Genomic DNA, 17,782 nt, shown 5'->3' on the forward strand with positions numbered 1-17,782 from the left:
TCGCCAGTGGCTTGGGCTGCTGCTGTCTTGTCTTACCTCACTCTCCAACACTGGTGGGTAGGCTCTCGACTGCTGGGGTCCTGAGTTGCAGGCATCCACACCCTCTACGTAGGTCCCTCTAATGTGATTAGAGTTTCCTCTACTATTTTCTCCCTAACTCTTGCCTGAGACTGCAATCTCTCCACTTTTTTAAAACTAACTTCTAGACTGGAGCAGTAAGCTCCTTCCCTACTCTGCCATCTTGGAAGCTCCCTATAAACTTTTCATAAAGCATTAATGATTGCTCCATTCTTTCTCTTAAGCCAGAATTCATATTGCTCTGATAGGGCTTCTTTTCAAACTAGTGTCTTACCCTTCTTAGTCCCTCAAACTAGATCCTGTTCAAACCTGAAACAAGTTAGTGTGAATTTAATGCGTTTCACTTTCAAATATACTTGACTTGTGGGATCAAAGTTAGTATTTTGGGGCAAGTATGGTTACCAAAACAATAGGACTTAAAACTGTATCTCCTGTCCATGAACGGAATACAGAAATGCATGAATGAAAACAGTGATCTCTGGAGTCCAAATGACTTTTAAGTGTTTTAAAATTTCAGACATTTAGTCAGATTCTGAGCTTAGAGAATCTTTTAGGTAATAACAATAAAAATTTCACAAGTCCCTTTTAACTTTTTCAGAGCATATAATCTTTGATCCATAATTCTTTAGAGACCCCTATATAATAATATAGATAGCAACATTTTGTAAATGAAACGTGTGTAGGGGAAAAATGTGTATAGTTTTCTAAGATGACACAGTTTAGATTGGCTGTTTCTAAGTAGACCCAGTAGAAGTTCTGGTTTTATGGAATGGGGACGAGCCACTTCTGTTAGTTGTTTATTCTCTTTCTTTTACTTTCTTTTGAAATAAAATCTTGTAATCACCAGTTTGTCTCTTGAGTACAAGTTAAAGTATTAATACTATGTACTATAAGTTAATGATGTTTAAGGCATTTTCTTCAGAATCTATGTAAGGGTCTTCAGAAAATTCGTGGAAAATATGTATTATGAAACAGCTGTCCGTGGATTTCAAAATTTTGTGCACCAAAATAAATTTCCATTTTCCATGAACTTTTGAAAATGTGTTTGTATATCTGATTAGGATTATTGAAAAGAAAAGCTTTAATCTAATTCAGAGTTTGAGGGAAGGAGGAAGGGAGCCATATTCTAATACTTTGTTTTGATGGTGAAGTTTATAATGCCTAAGGTAGAATTTCCTCCTTTGCTTTCTCTTGTGCTGTTAGGATTTCCAGCAGAGTGTTACTGTCGTCCTTTTTCAAGATGAGAATACTTTGGTCTCAGCAGGAGCTGTGGATGGGTAAGAGTCTTTATTTCTTGGTTCTTTTGATGAAGTCACTAGTTCCATTATAAATGAATGTGTGATTTTAACTTTTGACATAGTACCCCAGCTGAGAAGAGGAACTAGAGATTACACCAGAAAAGATGGAGTTAGAACTTTTGCTCAAATAATTAAATGAAATAACACCTGTGAAACATATAGGACCAGTGTTACCTGCTGCTTAAATTATAGAAAAATCGGCCGGCGCCGTGGCTCACTAGGCTAATCCTCCGCCTTGCGGTGCCGGCACACCGGGTTCTAGTCCCGGTCGGGGCTCCGGATTCTGTCCTGGTTGCCCCTCTTCCAGGCCAGCTCTCTGATGGAGGATGGCCCAAGTGCTTGGGCCCTGCACCCCATGGTAGACCAGGAGAAGCACCTGGCTCCTGCCATCAGATCAGCGCGGTGGCCGGCCGCAGCGCGCCAACCACGGCGGCCATTGGAGGGTGAACCAACAGCAAGGGAAGACCTTTCTCTCTCTGTCTCTCTCTCACTGTCCACTCTGCCTGGCAAAAAAAAAAAATTATAGAAAAATCTAAAAGTTACTGGTTATATTTGTGAATAGCTGTGAGAGCTGTTTTACATTTTATATTTATATTTCATACTGCCATTTTATATCAAGTTTGTGTTTTCAAGTTGTCCACAAACTGCAAGTAGAGAATTAAGACAATTATATCAATAGATGAAATGAAAAAGTGTTTTTCTATATTTTACAAGAAAATTTGTTTAGGTTACTTAAATAGTTATGTGAAGAAATATTACAACTATAAGGACAGAGCTTGCTACTTAGTGATGTCAGAGGATATATGCAGAGTATTAAAGGCTTAGGAGGCCGGCACTGTGGCTCAATAGGCTAATCCTCCGCCTTGTGGCACTGGCACACCAGGTTCTAGTCCCGGTTGGGGCACTGGATTCTGTCCCGGTCGCCCCTCTTCCAGTCCAGCTCTCTGCTGTGGCCTGGGAGTGCAGAGGAGGATGGCCCAAGTCCTTGGGCCCTACACCCCATGGGAGACCAGGAGAAGCACCTGGCTCCTGACTTCGGATCAGCATAGTGTGCTGGCCGCAGCAGCCATTGGAGGGTGAACCAACGGTAAAGGAAGACCTTTCTCTCTGTCTCTGTCTCTCTCCCTCACTGTCCACTCAGCCTGTCAAAAAAAAAAAAAAAAAAAGGCTTAGGAAGTGTTTTTTCTAAAAACAATGGAACAGTGACTATCAGCACTCTACCTTCAGCTTCCTTTTCCGCTCCCTTGGAGTAAACTCCGGTAACTCATCACTGGGTCAAATCACATCTGTTTCCGATCCGTCAGAACTGTAAGTCTAACATTGGAGATGACGGTATGAGATAGTTCAATTTGTTTCCCAATGAGATGTCCTCACTATACCTGGTGAATGTGTCAGAGGAGTTAGATTAAAAGTCATTTCACATTCCATGTAATTGAAGTTGTTTGGAGTTAGGAGAAGATCTGCAAAGTAATATTTGCCTTGGTTTTTTTTAGGATAATCAAGGTATGGGATTTGCGTAAGAATTATACTGCTTATCGACAAGAACCAATAGCGTCCAAGTCTTTCCTGTACCCAGGTAGCAGCACACGAAAACTAGGTAAGCCTTTTCCTAGATTGTGCAATTTTGGGGGAAGATTTGAGTCTTGTTAAAATTTTCAAAAGACAGTATCCAAAAAAAAAAAAAAAAAAATCAGGCTACTTTTTAGCAACATAGGCTTGAGAACTTATAAAGTGTGTTTGCATCTTTTTGAACTTCAAAGGATAAAAACTCAAGCATATTTTTGGTTTATATATTTAGAGGACAGAGAATTCTGATGACTCTTGTGGAATGATCTAATTTTGCCTCTACATTTTAGCCCCATATGTATACATAATCAGGACATGCTAACTGAAGATTGCTTTTTCTAGGATACTCAAGTTTGATTTTGGATTCCACTGGCTCTACTTTATTTGCTAATTGCACAGATGACAACATCTACATGTTCAATATGACTGGATTAAAGACTTCTCCGGGTAAGATATTAATCATTCAGATTCTCTTACTGGAAAACTAACATGGGCTTTTTTGTTAATGATAATTTAATGTTTTTTGTTTTTTCTTAAACTAGATAATTAAGCCATCTGAAGACTTTGGCATCTTTGCTTGGTTCCCTGGTATTTTCATAGGTGTACTTTCTTTGTGATACCTTCAGAAGTAAACAAAACTCTGCTCTATATGGGACTTATTTATAGTGAATCTGTTGTCCTGAAATGATGCCTCTTGGCCTATATTTAGAATTATCTTAATTTTCTATTTACAAAGCTGTGGGATAGAGAACTGTTTTCAGCTTTTGTCCTCTTTGAGAACTGTTAGTTAAAATCAAAAGGCTGAATTTTTCAGACCCCTAAAATAGTTCCAAATTCACCTTCTTCCTTCTCTCAAGAATATAAAAATAGAACCTGACACTTAGAACTAATAAAACCCAAGTTTCTCAAGCATTTTTAAGGAGGGTTATTTGAGTTATATTTTTAAGAACATTCAATTACTTAAGCAAGCAAAATACTATAGCTTGATTCTTTCACAGTCAAAAACACTTTGAATCCATAACCAGTCCCCAGAGCCACTTAGTTCCCTCTAAAATATGATGCACTGATAAATAAGAAATCTCAAAATAGTACAGAACCTAGGTTATTTTAGTTATGATTTTACAGAACTTTCCAGAGATTTCCCTAAGCAATCTTATCAGGACTTATCTGTGGCAGCATCACAGTTGACATTTCCGATGCTTTGGATTAGGTCTAGTGTTCTCTAAACAAGAGCAAGAATATTTAGAAAAGTCAGAAGGTTTTAGTAACTTATTTTGCTATTTTCCTTAAAGAAATCAAAATGTGAGATCTGCTCATTTTGTTAGTCCTAAGAAATACTTTTCCAAATCGTTCCCCATAGATAGTGTCTAATCTTGATCATGTTTTCAGATGTGCAAGAGTGTTTCTATATAATTTTCCTCACAGTGTGGCATTAAAGGGGCCTTGAGTTTAGTTTGTCCCTATGGAAATAAACATTCCTAACACTTTGGTAACCTTTTCTATGCTCCTAAAACAGATTGGTAGTAGGTGGGTAAATAGGTAGACACAGATTTGTTCTTTAGAAATTTAATGACAGGGGCATGGAGTTGGGGAGAGGTTATATGTCTAAAACATCTAGTAATTACTTGTCTTTTTCAAAACTTCAGAAAAGGTCCCAGAGGTGATACTTCTAATTCACCGTATTACAGTAAATGATGTTCATAAGAAGATTTCTTTACCAGGATTTGAAACATTTCCAAGTGTGATGTACTTCATACCAATCTTTCTTAGACCAGTAGAGGGCAATAAATACTTAGAGGTTTAGTGAGAAATGCAGTCTATAATTTTCCACTCATAGTTTAGTGTTGAGGAAGATGAACAATTGCAGTTTTGGGACAATATTCCAAATAAAGAAGACTGCTTATTTTGCAGAGGATTTTTTATGATGGCAGGTATATATTATGTGGGTCTGTTGATTCATACGCTACTTTACTTTTATGTTAAAAATGTCTGATATGGAAAGAATGTAATAGGCATTTTCTTTGAAAGCTATAAATACAAAAATTTTCAGTTTTATTTTAGAAAAAGGAAGGTATCTGTGTGGACTTATGGAAAGCAGAGTCCCTTAGCAATTCTTTCTCCTTGTTAAAAATTGGAGTGATTTTTTTTTTTTCCTGCCTGAATAAATCCTTAAATTCTCCAATAACAGATTTTTCTCTTATGTTTCCTGAGGCAGAGGCCTCAGGTTTTGACTTCCTTAGAATAGAAGAACCTGTCAGGAGTGCATTGTGCTAGATTTTTATATAGATTATTATTACTTGCCTTTTTGCCATGGAGAGTGGGAAGTCTAAACCTGAAGCTAACCTAACATTGTGTTTTATAATTTATTTAATGAGCTATTCTATCATACAGTCTACATTAAGTGCTGGATATAAGAGCCCTCCATCCTAGGGAAGCTACTGTAACTCTTACTCAAATGGAACAAATGTTTGAGGATTTACTGTGTTCAGAGCACCATAGGTCTAGTAAGGAAAGAACAAGATGTGAAATTTACACTTAGGAAGCTTGAAATCTGAAGGGAAACAAGTATAATATATCAGTGCAATAGAAAATACCTACCTAGGGTAGCAAGAAAGGGTCTAATTTTTATTTTATAAACAGATTGAACATTGCGTACTTCTTTTTCTTTAAGTATTTTTTTTTATCACTTAGTATAGCCATTTCAAGCATGTAGGCTGAGTTTGTAACACTGGGTATAATATAAAGCTGCTTTCTATTGTTTTTTTTGCCAGTATCCATTTATTTCCCTTGTTGAGTAAAATTTGACCATCTGCTTCAATGGTTAATATAGTGATAAAACTTTTTAGAATATATATGCTATAAATAATGTACTCATTTGAACACTAGGAATAAAAGAACCACATAACTTTTTTTTTCTTCTTGCAGTGGCTGTTTTCAATGGACACCAAAACTCTACCTTTTATGTAAAATCCAGCCTTAGTCCAGATGACCAGTTTCTACTCAGTGGCTCCAGTGATGAAGCTGCCTACATCTGGAAGGTAAGTTGCCAGACTCCCCCACAAACGCAGAACTGAAGCGTTCTTGTAAACGTTTCTCCTGTCTGATACAAGGTAAGTTTAATGTAAAATATGTACTATTAGCTTCTTCCACATCAGATGTAAGGATTGCTACTTGACTCTTAGATAGCTCTCTCAGAGACTGTATGATACTTTCATTTTCATGGCCAAGGTGTATCAGAAATTGATAATCCATATTCTCTGTTTTACATGTTACCAGGAAATTGAAAATAATTGTAGCTCTTAAAGTGACAACTCTGAACTAAGAAATATAAAGCTTTCAGTTTGAAGCCCTAGGGAGAAAATGTCCTGGGGGAAATATTTAAAAAAACAAAAGTGGTTTCTATATACATAGAGTTGCAAAAATGCAACATGACCTTATTAAAAGCTTTCAGTGACAATATCCTAAATGATCACAAGGTGGAGATATTGTTCTAGCCAAGATGCTTTTATGTTGGGCCTGCCTGTTAACAGTGCTTGTCACTAGCACTAATGCTTCTGAGTGCTATACTAAATTTTGAATTTCAAATTTGGTCTTATGCTTCTTATTTTGCTAATTTTTTGCTTTTCCTCATTATCATACCTACATTCCATTCTTTACTTTAGCTTCCAACTTAACTAGAGAATTTTATTCCTATTGCAAGTCTTTATCTTTTGAAATTTCCTTCTTTGAAACAATTGGAATTTCAGACATACCAAAAAGCATAATAGGGGGATTGTGTAGGAAATACATATGTACTGGTAATTCTGTAAAATCAAGTCACATCAGTTTTTAAAATTGTACATATACATAATTACGTATATATTTTGTGCACACACAAGGGTAGTTCAGAATGTTCATGGAAAATGCACATTATCTTTTAATTCCATTTTTCCACAAACTTCTTAAAGTACACTCCTATATATATGTTGTGTATTATGAATACATACATATGTATTGTTTTCTTCCCAATTCTTAAAAGTTTATCTAGCATAAAAACCTTTTTAAAATTTCGTTTCAGGGAATGAGGGTTGAGGCTATACTTCTTCCCTTTAAAGATACTCACAAAAGATATTTGGCTGTTGTTTCTAACCCATATTCAAACATTTAGTCAGTGGCCACCATATACATGAGTGACCGTTTGAATTCCTAGGCTGGGTCACATGTCACAGCTGAATGACGTGGTTTAGACATGATGTTCTCCTGCCTGTCCACACATAACTCTGTGTACAGGCCCTGATATTTGAGATTCTGGCAAGCTTACTGCTCCTAAAATTGAAATTGCCTAGTGAGGTTGCTCAGTTTTTCTTTTCCATGCTAAAAGGGGGGAGGAGAGGAGTTTTAAATTATAAGCAATTTGATACAAACTGAAGATCCTTGCTGTTAGATTGTCTTACAACTTTGCTGCATGTTCAAGAAATTAAAATTCTTTTAAGCATTAGAATTTTTTCTGTGTTAACAAGTCCCTGGGCATAAGAAAACAAGTGAAAGGAAGGTGTTTATCTTAGGACAGAAAATAATGGCCTTTTAATTCTTATTACAACTCCACTAGGGGGAGATGTAATAAATTTACAGTCTCAGGTGCCAAGGCCCAATATTAAAAATACAAAGATTTAATATGCTTTTTAATTTCCTACCCATTGTCCCACACCCCACCCCCTTTTCCCTGGTTTGTTTCTAATGTAGCCAATGAATAGTACTGAAGTGGCTATAAATAAACTGATTTGGCACAGTCATTCTACCGCTGACTGGCGAAACACTGAGCCTGACACTTTAGGAAGTGTAAATGATCTCATGGCAAAAATAAAGATTAGATTTGGTTTCCAACTGGGCACAGTAAGAGGTTTTGTGAGGAAAAGTGCTGATCGTTTCTACATGTTTAAGTCCATAAAATGCTTTTTGAGGTCTGTACGTTAAGAGTTATTTACCTCTAGCACTACCTTCATAGCTGTAGCTTTGGGATTCCTTATGCCTTGAGGTTTTTGTTCTATAAAAAGTAGAATATATTAAAAAAGGACAGTTTTTCCTCACCATCCTCCTAGTACACGGATGTCAGTGTTCCTGGGACTTAATAGTCTCCTTCCACCTTAAGGAAAGGAGGGCTTTAAAGATGAAATCATGTATAGTAACAAAGTGGCAGTAAGTAAAAACTTAGCAAATGAAAATGAAAGATTTAAAATCCACCTGATTTTTATTAGAGGAAATTAATCTTTGAAGGAGTTGTAAAGTAACTATCAAAGTGCCCATGAGTAAAATTCATAAAAACTTACTAGATATGTTTTTCATGTCAACCTACAATGTTCTTCCCCCACTTTTTTTTTATTGAGATAGAATTCATGTAACATCAGATTCGCCAGCCTACTCATTTTAAAACAGACAACTCAGGCGTTTTTAGTATAATCATCAAGTTGTGTAGCAATCACCACTCTGATTCCAACATTTATCACACGAGAAAAAAACCTCATTCCCTTTAACAGTGACTCTCCATTCCCTTGCCCTCAACAACTGCTAACCTACAGTCTATCTCTGATCTTGCCTGTTGCAGACATTTCATATAAATGGAATCATACAATATGTGGCATTTTGTCTCTGACCTCTTTCGCTTAATATAATGTTACCAAGTTTTACCCATGTTACAGGGTTATCAGTACTTCATTCCTTTTTATGGTTGAATAATATTCCATTGTGTAGGTAGGTCACATTTTATGTATCTGTTCATCAGTTGGTGGACATTTGAATTGTTTCTACTTTTTGAATTGATAAATAAAAGTGCTGTGAGCATTTGTATATTAGTTTTTTGTATGGACATGTTTTCAATTTTCGTGGGGACATATACCTAACAGTACTATTGCTAGGCCATATAGTAATTAATTCCGTGTAACTTTTTTAGGAGCCTTCTCTGTCACTTTTAAGGCTGTGTAAATTGCCCAGCTGGTAATACTCAATCAACAATTGGCTTTCATTATTATTAATAACTTATCAAATTATAAAAAATTTTCCAAGTGTCTTTTTTCTCTGAGATCCCTATGGATGAATGCAAAAATGTTCATAGATTGTATTGATGGGCATATGATTTTTCTTGAAACATTTATTTATTTTCAAATGTATTTGAAAAGCAGAGTTACAGAGAGATAGAAGGAGGGAGAGACAGAGATTGTCTACCCACTGGTTTACTCCCCAAATGGCCACAACAGCCAGAGCTGGGCCAGTCCGAAGCCAGGAACCAGGAGTTTCTTCTGGGTCTCCCACATTGGTACATTGGCCCAGAACTTGGACCATTTTCTACTACTTTCCCTAGAGCATAAGCAGGGAGCTTAATGGTCATCGTTTTGTCAGGTGTACTTCTTACTGTGCTGATTCCTGCAAAGGGGATTGACATCTCTAGGGTGAGTCAGCTGTGCAATGCTGTCAAATGCATTTTACTGGTGTCTTGTGGTGATGGGAAAGGCACATTCTTAGTCATATGTATAGGACAGTATGATGTGACCCTTCTTTATGAGTTAAACTGTATTAAAATATGGTAAGACTTAATTTGAAAATTGAAAATTTTTTAAGCAAATTAATTTAAAAAAATGTTCCACAAAGTATACCAGTGAAGTACCTAGTAAAATGAAGTGTTTGCCCCTTCAAAATGAAGATTGTCCAGCTCAAAGTGAAAGGAATTTAGGTTTTTGATAAAAGCCAGTGTATCTTCTCTCTCTTGTCCTAAACAAGCAGGTAGCATGTTTCAGGTACCTTCAGCATTCACAGTTAAGTATTTCTGAAAGTAATTGATGAGAAGATCTGAAAATATGTAGGCTATATAAAAATATATAAAAACAGGACTAAATTGTGCACTTGAAGTGTACTACCTAGCAACTGAGATTCATCTGTCCAGAAAGAAAGTTACCAGCTAAGGGCTAAGGAAAAATAACAGTCTTGAATTTTAGTAAAGATGTATAACTAAGTAGTCCTGATTTGAAATAAAAACTTTCCAAGTTCATATTAAGAACATATTTTGCCTATTTTAATTGTTGTCGTCTCAGTTTTGTTAGCAGAAATCCTTCATTATCCGTTGGAAATTCTTTTTTCTGAACTGTAACCACAGGTGGTAAGGGCCTTAGGTGACAACCTTGAAGCTCTCTAAGGCATATTAGGGAGATTCAGAGCCTGTATCTGGGAGACCTCACACTGCTATGCTGACTTGTTTCTTTTTGTTTGGGCTAGGTCTCCACACCGTGGCATCCTCCTACTGTACTCCTAGGTCATTTTCAAGAGGTCACATCTGTGTGCTGGTGTCCATCCGACTTCACAAAGGTGTGTAAACATGTCTGTGTAACTAAAAAATAGATTACTGGGGCCGGCCTGCAACACTGGCATTCCATTTGAGTCCCAGGTGCTTCACTGCCCATCCAGCTCCCTGCTAATGTGCCAGGGAAAGCAGCAAAGGATGGGCCAAAAACCTCGTCCCTGGCACTCACATGGGAGATCCACAGGAAGCTTATGGTTCCTGGCTTCTGTCTGACCTAGCCCTAGCTGTTGTGGCCATTTGGAAAGTGAACCAGAGAATGGAAGATCTCTTTCTCTCTCCCTGAGCCTTTCAAATAAATAAAAATAAATCTTTTTTAAAAAGTGGATCACCAATTTGCAGATATTCCTCAGGTTTGCCTAGAGAGTGATAGATTTTAATATTTAAAGGGGAATGTGAAAGGTCTAGAGGTCATCCGAAAACCATATCAACATTACTCACATAGTCTGCTTTTCTGTACCAATTGAGGAGCTTATCAGCTGAGGAATAAGGCTGAGTTCCTGGTTCACTGGGTTTGTTCCTTTCATAAGTATAGAGTTACATTTTACTTACTAAAATTTCATCTTAAAATCTAAGATGAGAACTAGTCTTTCTTTTTTTTTTTATTTTTGACAGGCAGAGTGGACAGTGAGAGAGAGACAGAGAGAGAAAGGTCTTCCTTTGCCGTTGGTTCACCCTCCAGTGGCCGCCGCGATAGCGCGCTGCGGCCGGCGCACCGCGCTGATCTGAAGGCAGGAGCCAGGTGCTTCTCCTGGTCTCCCATGGGGTGCAGGGCCCAACGACTTGGGCCATCCTCTACTGCACTCCCTGGCCACAGCAGAGAGCTGGCCTGGAAGAGGGGCAACCGGGACAGGATCGGTGCCCCGACCGGGACTAGAACCCGGTGTGCCGGCGCCGCAAGGCGGAGGATTAGCCTAGTGAGCCGCGGCGCCGGCCGAGAACTAGTCTTTCACATTCTTTCTTTTTTTCTTTTTTCTTTTTCTTTTTTTTTTTTTTAAGATTTATTATTTTAAAGGCAGAGTTATAGAGAAGCAGAGGGAGAGAGAGAAAGAGAAAGAAAGATCTTCCATCTGCTGGTTCACTCCCCAGATGGCTGCAATGGCCAGAGCTGGACGGATCTGAAACCAGGAGCCAGGAGCTTCCTCCAGGTGTCCAGTGCAGGTGCAGGGGCCTAAACTTTTGGGCCATCTTCTACTGCTTTCCCAGGCCATAGCAGAGAACTGGATCAGAAGTGGAGCAGGCCAGCGCCGCGGCTCAATAGGCTAATCTTCCACCTTGCGGCGCTGGCACACCGGGTTCTAGTCCCGGTCGGGGCACCAGATTCTGTCCCAGTTGCCCCTCTTCCAGGCCAGCTCTCTGCTGTGGCCCAGGAGTGCAGTGGAGGATGGCCCAAGTGCTTGGGCCCTGCACCCCATGGGAGACCAGGATAAACACCTGGCTCCTGCCATTGGATCAGCGTGGTGCGCTGGCCGCAACATGCCAGCTGCAGCAGCCATTGGAGGGTGAACCAATGGCAAAAGGAAGACCTTTCTCTCTGTCTCTCTCTCTCACTGTCCACTCTGCCTCTCAAAAAAAAAAAAAAAAAAAAAGTCCCTCCCTTTGCACATGAAGCTGTAGCTTCCTCACTGGTTTGAAAGGCAGAGAGAGGAAGGTCTTCACAGGTTCACTCCCCAGTTGGCCGCCATGCCAGAGCTGCACCCATCCGAAGGCAGGAGCCAGCAGCTTCTTCCAGGTCCCCGGTGTGGGTGCAAGGGCCCAAGTAGTTGGGCCATCTGCTGCTGCTTTCCCAGGCCAAAGCAGAGAGCAGGATCAAAGTGGAGCAGCTGGAACATGAAACGGTGCCTGTATGGGCATTGCAGGCGGCAGCTTTACCCACTACACCACAGCACCAGCTCCTCTTTATTTTCATACCCCTGTTACCATTTCTGTGGTGAGCCTCATGGCAGACCTTCCCTTTTTTTTTTTTTTTAATTATTACCTTAATTGTCTGTAATTACATCCTAATGACATCATCCCACTGAGATTCCATGTAACTTCCAGTGAAATTTCTGCTTTTAAGGTAGAATATTGCATCTTCATGGAACTTTCTAAGATGAATGGTTTTTGAATATTCACTGTTGACTTTTTTCAGCCCTCATGTATTATCCCATTTTCTATGAAAAAAGACTTAAAGTAAATGGCAGAGCTGTTTACCCACACTAAGCTAAGTCTTTTGTAAGTAATTTTGTCCCAAGCCTAGGATTAGGGAAGTAGAGCATGGTTGGTTGGTTGGTTGATTTTTTCAAAAAATGTTTTGACTTTTGGAATAAGAGAAACTAAAGTTTGAATTCTAGCTCTGCCACTTAATTGTGGTGACTTTGGGCAAATAACTTTGTTTCTGGTTTCCAAATGAGATTATTTGATATTGTAGGAATAAAATAGTAGAAAAAAATATGAACTGCCAGATGCAATACAGGTGCTCTGTTAGTAACTACTGTTAATAGACTGTCTAGTGACTCTGGGATTCCAAGCATTTCTTGCTATAGCAGTTAAATATGTGTATCTTCCTTTGGCCTCCCAGTAAGGAAAGGAAAAAGCTGCCAGTCTCTTGGGGACCAAGACTTAAGAGAATGTGTGTTCTTTTTTTCTCTCTCTTTAGTGACTGAAATAGAGAAATTATATAAACAAATGCTGGGGAACAACTCTGGTACCAGTGGCCATTTGCCACAAGCTCTTCAAGCTGGACTTTCTCTGCCATAAAAGGCTTGGGACCAAGATCAGGAATAGCCAGATCTTTTTAAAGGGGCAAAGGTTATTTTTAACTTCTTTCAGCCTGGTGAACTTGTTGTTTTCCCAGATTGCTCCTTTACCTATCTGAAAAAGAATCTCAAAGGAACAGTTTGATTCTGCTTGTCATGGCTTACTGAAGTCATGAGCTAAGTACAATCTTGGAAATGATCCTATTACTTTAACAGTAAATCAGAACATGCAGCAATCAGAAGTTGCAGAAACAGAATATTGGTAATACACATTAATTTACCATTTAGCAGAAAGAATAAAAAGGATATAACTTGATATTTCATTCTTACATAGAATGATAAAGACTTGCCCAGCTCCTTGAGAGAACAGAATGAAAAGTGTCTGGTTTTGTAGTAGAGCTTTAAATTAAGTAAGAAATGATTGGTAACAAATGACATAGCGGCAGAATGTTTAAAAGACAAAACTAGGGAATATCAACTTCTTTGGAAATTTGGGAAGATTCCTGTAAATAAGGAATGAATTTATATGATCTTTCAGATATTACTGAAATAATTTTCCAGTCATGAGTCCTTAAGATACATCTGTTTCTTACTTTGTTGTGAATATTTGATTGCAAGTTTTAAACTTTCTTCCTGGTTCTCCTTTTTAGATTGCTACCTGCTCTGATGACAATACACTAAAAATTTGGCGCTTAAATAGAGGCTTAGAGGAGAAACCAGGAGGGGATAAACTTTCCATAGTGGGTTGGGCCTCTCAGAAGAAAAAAGAGACAAGAGCTGGACTAGGTAAGGATATCATGAATTTTCTGTTTTTTATGGTTTGACTAGTGGTAAGCTAGATTTGATCTTGTTTTGTTGTGTTTTTAAAGAAAAGTACTATTTTCTTAGCATTGTTTTCAATAAATGTTTTATGAGCACTACTAAGTTTATCATCTACACAAAGCACTGGAATACAGTAATAGATTTATTCAACAAATATTTATTGGATACCTGCTATCTGCTGGGCATTGTTCTTAGTGGCTAAGGATTCAACAATGAACAGAAGAATCAAAAATCTCAAAGATGTAAATAGCGTGAGAGGGGATAAGCAAGATAAAGAATAAAAATGTACTATGTCAAATAAAAGTAATTGCTGGCCAGCGCCGTGGCTCAACAGGCTAATCCTCCGCCTAGCGGTGCCAGCACACCGGATTCTAGTCCTGATCGGGGCACCGGATTCTGTCCCAGTTGCCCCTCTTCCAGGCCAGCTCTCTGCTATGGCCTGGGAGTGCAGTGGAGCATGGCCCAAGTGCTTGGGCCCTGCACCCCATGGGAGACCTGGAGAAGCACTTGGCTCCTGGCTTCGGATCAGCGCGGTGCACCGGCCGCAGCAGCCATTGGAGGGTGAACCAACGGCAACAGGAAGACCTTTCTCTCTGTCTCTCTCTCACTGTCCACTCTGCCTGTCCAAAAAAAAAAAAAAAATTTTTAAAAGTAATTGCTTAGAAAAAGAATGAAAACAAGAAAGTAAGAACAGGGCTGGCCTTCTGGTGTGGCATGTTAAAGCCTCTGCCTAGGATACTGACATCCCATATGAGCGCCAGTTTAAGACCGGCCTGCTGCACTTCCCAGTCTAGCTCCCTACTAATGCACCTGGGAAAGCAGCAGAGGATGGCTGCTGCACCCACAAGATCCAGAGGAAGCTCCTGGCTCTGGCTTCGATCTGATCCAGCCCCAGCCGTCATGGCCATTTGGAAAGTGAACCAGTGGATGGAAGACTAATCTCTCTCTGTGTCCTCTCCTCTTTCTGTAATGCTGCCTTTCAAATAAATTAGGATAAAAAGAAGAAGAAGAAGCTTAAAATCTTAACTTTAGGTCTGGCATTGGTGGAGGGTTTGGAAACCTTGATGAGAATGTGAAGCGGTAGTGGCCTGATTGGTGTCATTCAGGATGAAGGAAGAAAAGAACTTGAAGATTGCAAGCATAGATGCTCTTTCAAAGAAATTTGCTGGAATGGGTAGCTGGAGGAGTTGAAGTTTGGTGGGTGTTTTATTCTAGTATTAAGAAAGAAAAACTAGCAATTTTTTAATGTGATTGGAAAGATCTCATATGGAGGAGGAGTATTGATGCAAGGAAATGTGGTGGAGCAGTGTCCTCGAGGAAACATGAGAGTATACTGTAATACAGAAGTAGGAGAGTATGCCATTGCAAGAAATGTGGATAATGAGAGAGAAGGCAGAATAGAAGTATGTGTGCACAATGGAAGTAAGTGGAGAGATAGGATGGTCAAAACTTATGAAAGCTTTCTTTTAATCTGATGGCTTTATTTTGTCAGTGAAATACAAATGAAGATGATCAACTAAGAATAAGGATTAGGGGGAAGAATAAAGAATTGGGAGATTTGAGAAGACACAAGAGTCTAAAATGATCATTGACAGAAGAGAAGAGTAAATAGAATAGGAAATTAGCATTATTGGGCATGAAGAGTCAGCTTGAGGCCAGCAGTCTATTCATTGAAAGTGAGTACCCAATGTGGTTCAGCAAGTCAGGTTTTGAGGAAGAACATAGAGGTTAAAGATGGATGCAAGAGAATGATTACAGTGATTGATGCTGAGATTTAACCTGGCTTCAGAGGGTGGTGAGGACGTGGTCGGGAACGGTGTAAAAAAGGTGTTATCAATGGATTGAGGGCTCCTGAAGAGGAAGGATTGTTGGAGTAGAAGGTGAGACAGCAGTATATAGACTCATTTTCTTTAAGGATTTATTCTTTCACTTTATGAGCTGCGACTAGACTTCAGGAGGGGTTGCATTGCTCTAAATTTAATTTCTAAGAAGTCTTTGATGCTGTCTTATTTATTTTTTTTACTGTCTTAATTTTTGAAATTTTATTAGTGTTAGCAGTTTAATAAATCATGATTCTGCAGGATAAATAAGACAAAGAGCAGTCCCCAGATCCTTTGCCCCCCATAGTTTCCCTTTCCCAGAGGCATATACTTTCAAATTTCTCAGTTGATTTTTTGATATCTGTGTCTATTATCTAAATAATATTGTGTGTTTATTTTTAGCAGTTTTCGGCCTCCTCTTTTCAATGTTTTCCCATATCAAGGGTCTGAATTCAAGTCATAGCTTTGCTTGTAAGTCCAGCTTCCCACCAGTGTACACCTGGGTGACAGCAAGTGATAGCTCAAGTAGTTGTGTTCCTGCCTCCCATATAGGAAACCAGAATGGGTCCCAAACTTCTGGCTTCAGCCTAGCCCAGCCTCAGCTATTGTGGGCATTTGGAGAGTAAAACAGCAGTTGGAGGATCTCTGTGACTATCCATCATGTCCTTCTCTGCCTTTCAAATAAGAAAACCTAATTTTGGTTAACTACAATGTATGTTTTTCTTTTGTCACCTGTGCTTTCGATGTTATATCAAAGAAACCATTGCCTATCCCAAGGTCACAAAGCTTAACTTGAGTTTTCTTGTAGGGGATGTTTGGTTTATGGGCTATGATGATTCATTTTGAATTTATTTTGTGTTTGATTAGATGTTGTTGCATGTGGATGGCATCGTTTTCTAAGAAGATTATTGTTTATCCCATTGAATTAAAAGATATGTTTGTTTTGATGCAAAAAAATTGAAATCGATGCATAAGAGGAGTCTGAAATGTTCACGGAAACTCATATATTGTGAAAGTACGATGTGGCTTTCAAAATTTTTTGCATCAAAAACAATTTGTCTTTTAATTTCATTTTTCTACAAACTTTAAAGTACCCTTTTATATGCTTATGTTGGAACCACATTAGCTTGATTACTGTAGCTTTGCAGTGGGTTTTGAAATCTGGAAATTGAGTCCTTTAGTTTTTCTTTTAAGATTGTTTTGACTATTCTGGATCTTAAAGCTTTAGGATGAGCTTCTCAGTTTCTGCAAATTATCCAGCTGCTTTTGTTTTTGTTTTTTATTTGAAAGTCAAAGTTACAGGGTGGGATGGGGGGAGATACAGAGACAGATCTTCTATCCACTGGTTCACTCCCTAGATAGCTGCAATGGCCAGGGCTGGGCCAGGCCAAAGCCAGGAGCCAGGAGTTTCATTCTACTCTCACACGTGGGTGGCAGGGACCCAAACACTTGGGCCATCTTCTGCTGCTTTTCCCAGGCCTTTAATAGGGAGCTGGATTGAAAGTAGAGTATCCAGGACATGAACCCGTGCCTATATGGGATGCCAGCACTGCAGGTGGCAGCTTTACCCACTATGCCACAACACCGACCCCAGCCAGCTGGGATTTTGATAGGAATTGCATTGACTCTAGATCAGTTTTGGACGTATTGCCATCTTAAGTTTTTTGATCCGTGAACTTGGGTTGTTTTTCCTCTGCCTATCTTCGCTTGTATTTTTCTCCCTCATTTTGGATGCTCTGAATGAAAGAGTCATGAGGAAAGGGCCATGAGTCTTCCTGTCATGTACACGTAATTTTAACTAACACTTCAATTACTTTTTTGAGATTTTTTTTCCGCCTTTGTGTGAGAGATTCCTTTTTAACATAACCATAGTTAGATTATATATACATTTGGTTTCTTGGGGATTTTTTTTACTGAATATGATGTCTTTAGAAACACTATAGGTTATCTTTTTTAAAACAGTATTTAAAATATGTCATTGAGTAAGTGTTCTACAGTTTACCTAGCTAATCTATTCATTACATGTTTTATTTCCAATATTTTGTTAAAAGTTGGTTTTTTCGGCCGGCGCCGCAGCTCAATAGGCTAGTCCTCTGCCTTGCGGCGCCAGCACACCGGGTTCTAGTCCCGGTTGGA

General features: G+C 38.9%; 1 protein-coding gene across 3 annotated transcripts in view; it reads left to right on the forward strand.

Annotated features, from left to right (window-relative positions):
* Positions 1-17,782, forward strand: part of DTL (denticleless E3 ubiquitin protein ligase homolog) — a 52,446-nt gene that overhangs the window by 25,410 nt on the left and 9,254 nt on the right. For all 3 annotated transcript variants that reach the window (XM_062210308.1, XM_062210305.1, XM_062210306.1), the window contains 6 exons: positions 1,282-1,355; positions 2,870-2,973; positions 3,285-3,389; positions 5,868-5,980; positions 10,185-10,274; positions 13,655-13,790. In XM_062210308.1, the coding sequence (XP_062066292.1) occupies positions 1,282-1,355; positions 2,870-2,973; positions 3,285-3,389; positions 5,868-5,980; positions 10,185-10,274; positions 13,655-13,790 (622 nt within the window). The remainder of the gene's footprint in view (positions 1-1,281; positions 1,356-2,869; positions 2,974-3,284; positions 3,390-5,867; positions 5,981-10,184; positions 10,275-13,654; positions 13,791-17,782) is intronic.

The sequence above is a fragment of the Lepus europaeus genome, chromosome 14 (assembly GCF_033115175.1).
Source record: "Lepus europaeus isolate LE1 chromosome 14, mLepTim1.pri, whole genome shotgun sequence".
NCBI lineage: Eukaryota > Metazoa > Chordata > Mammalia > Lagomorpha > Leporidae > Lepus > Lepus europaeus.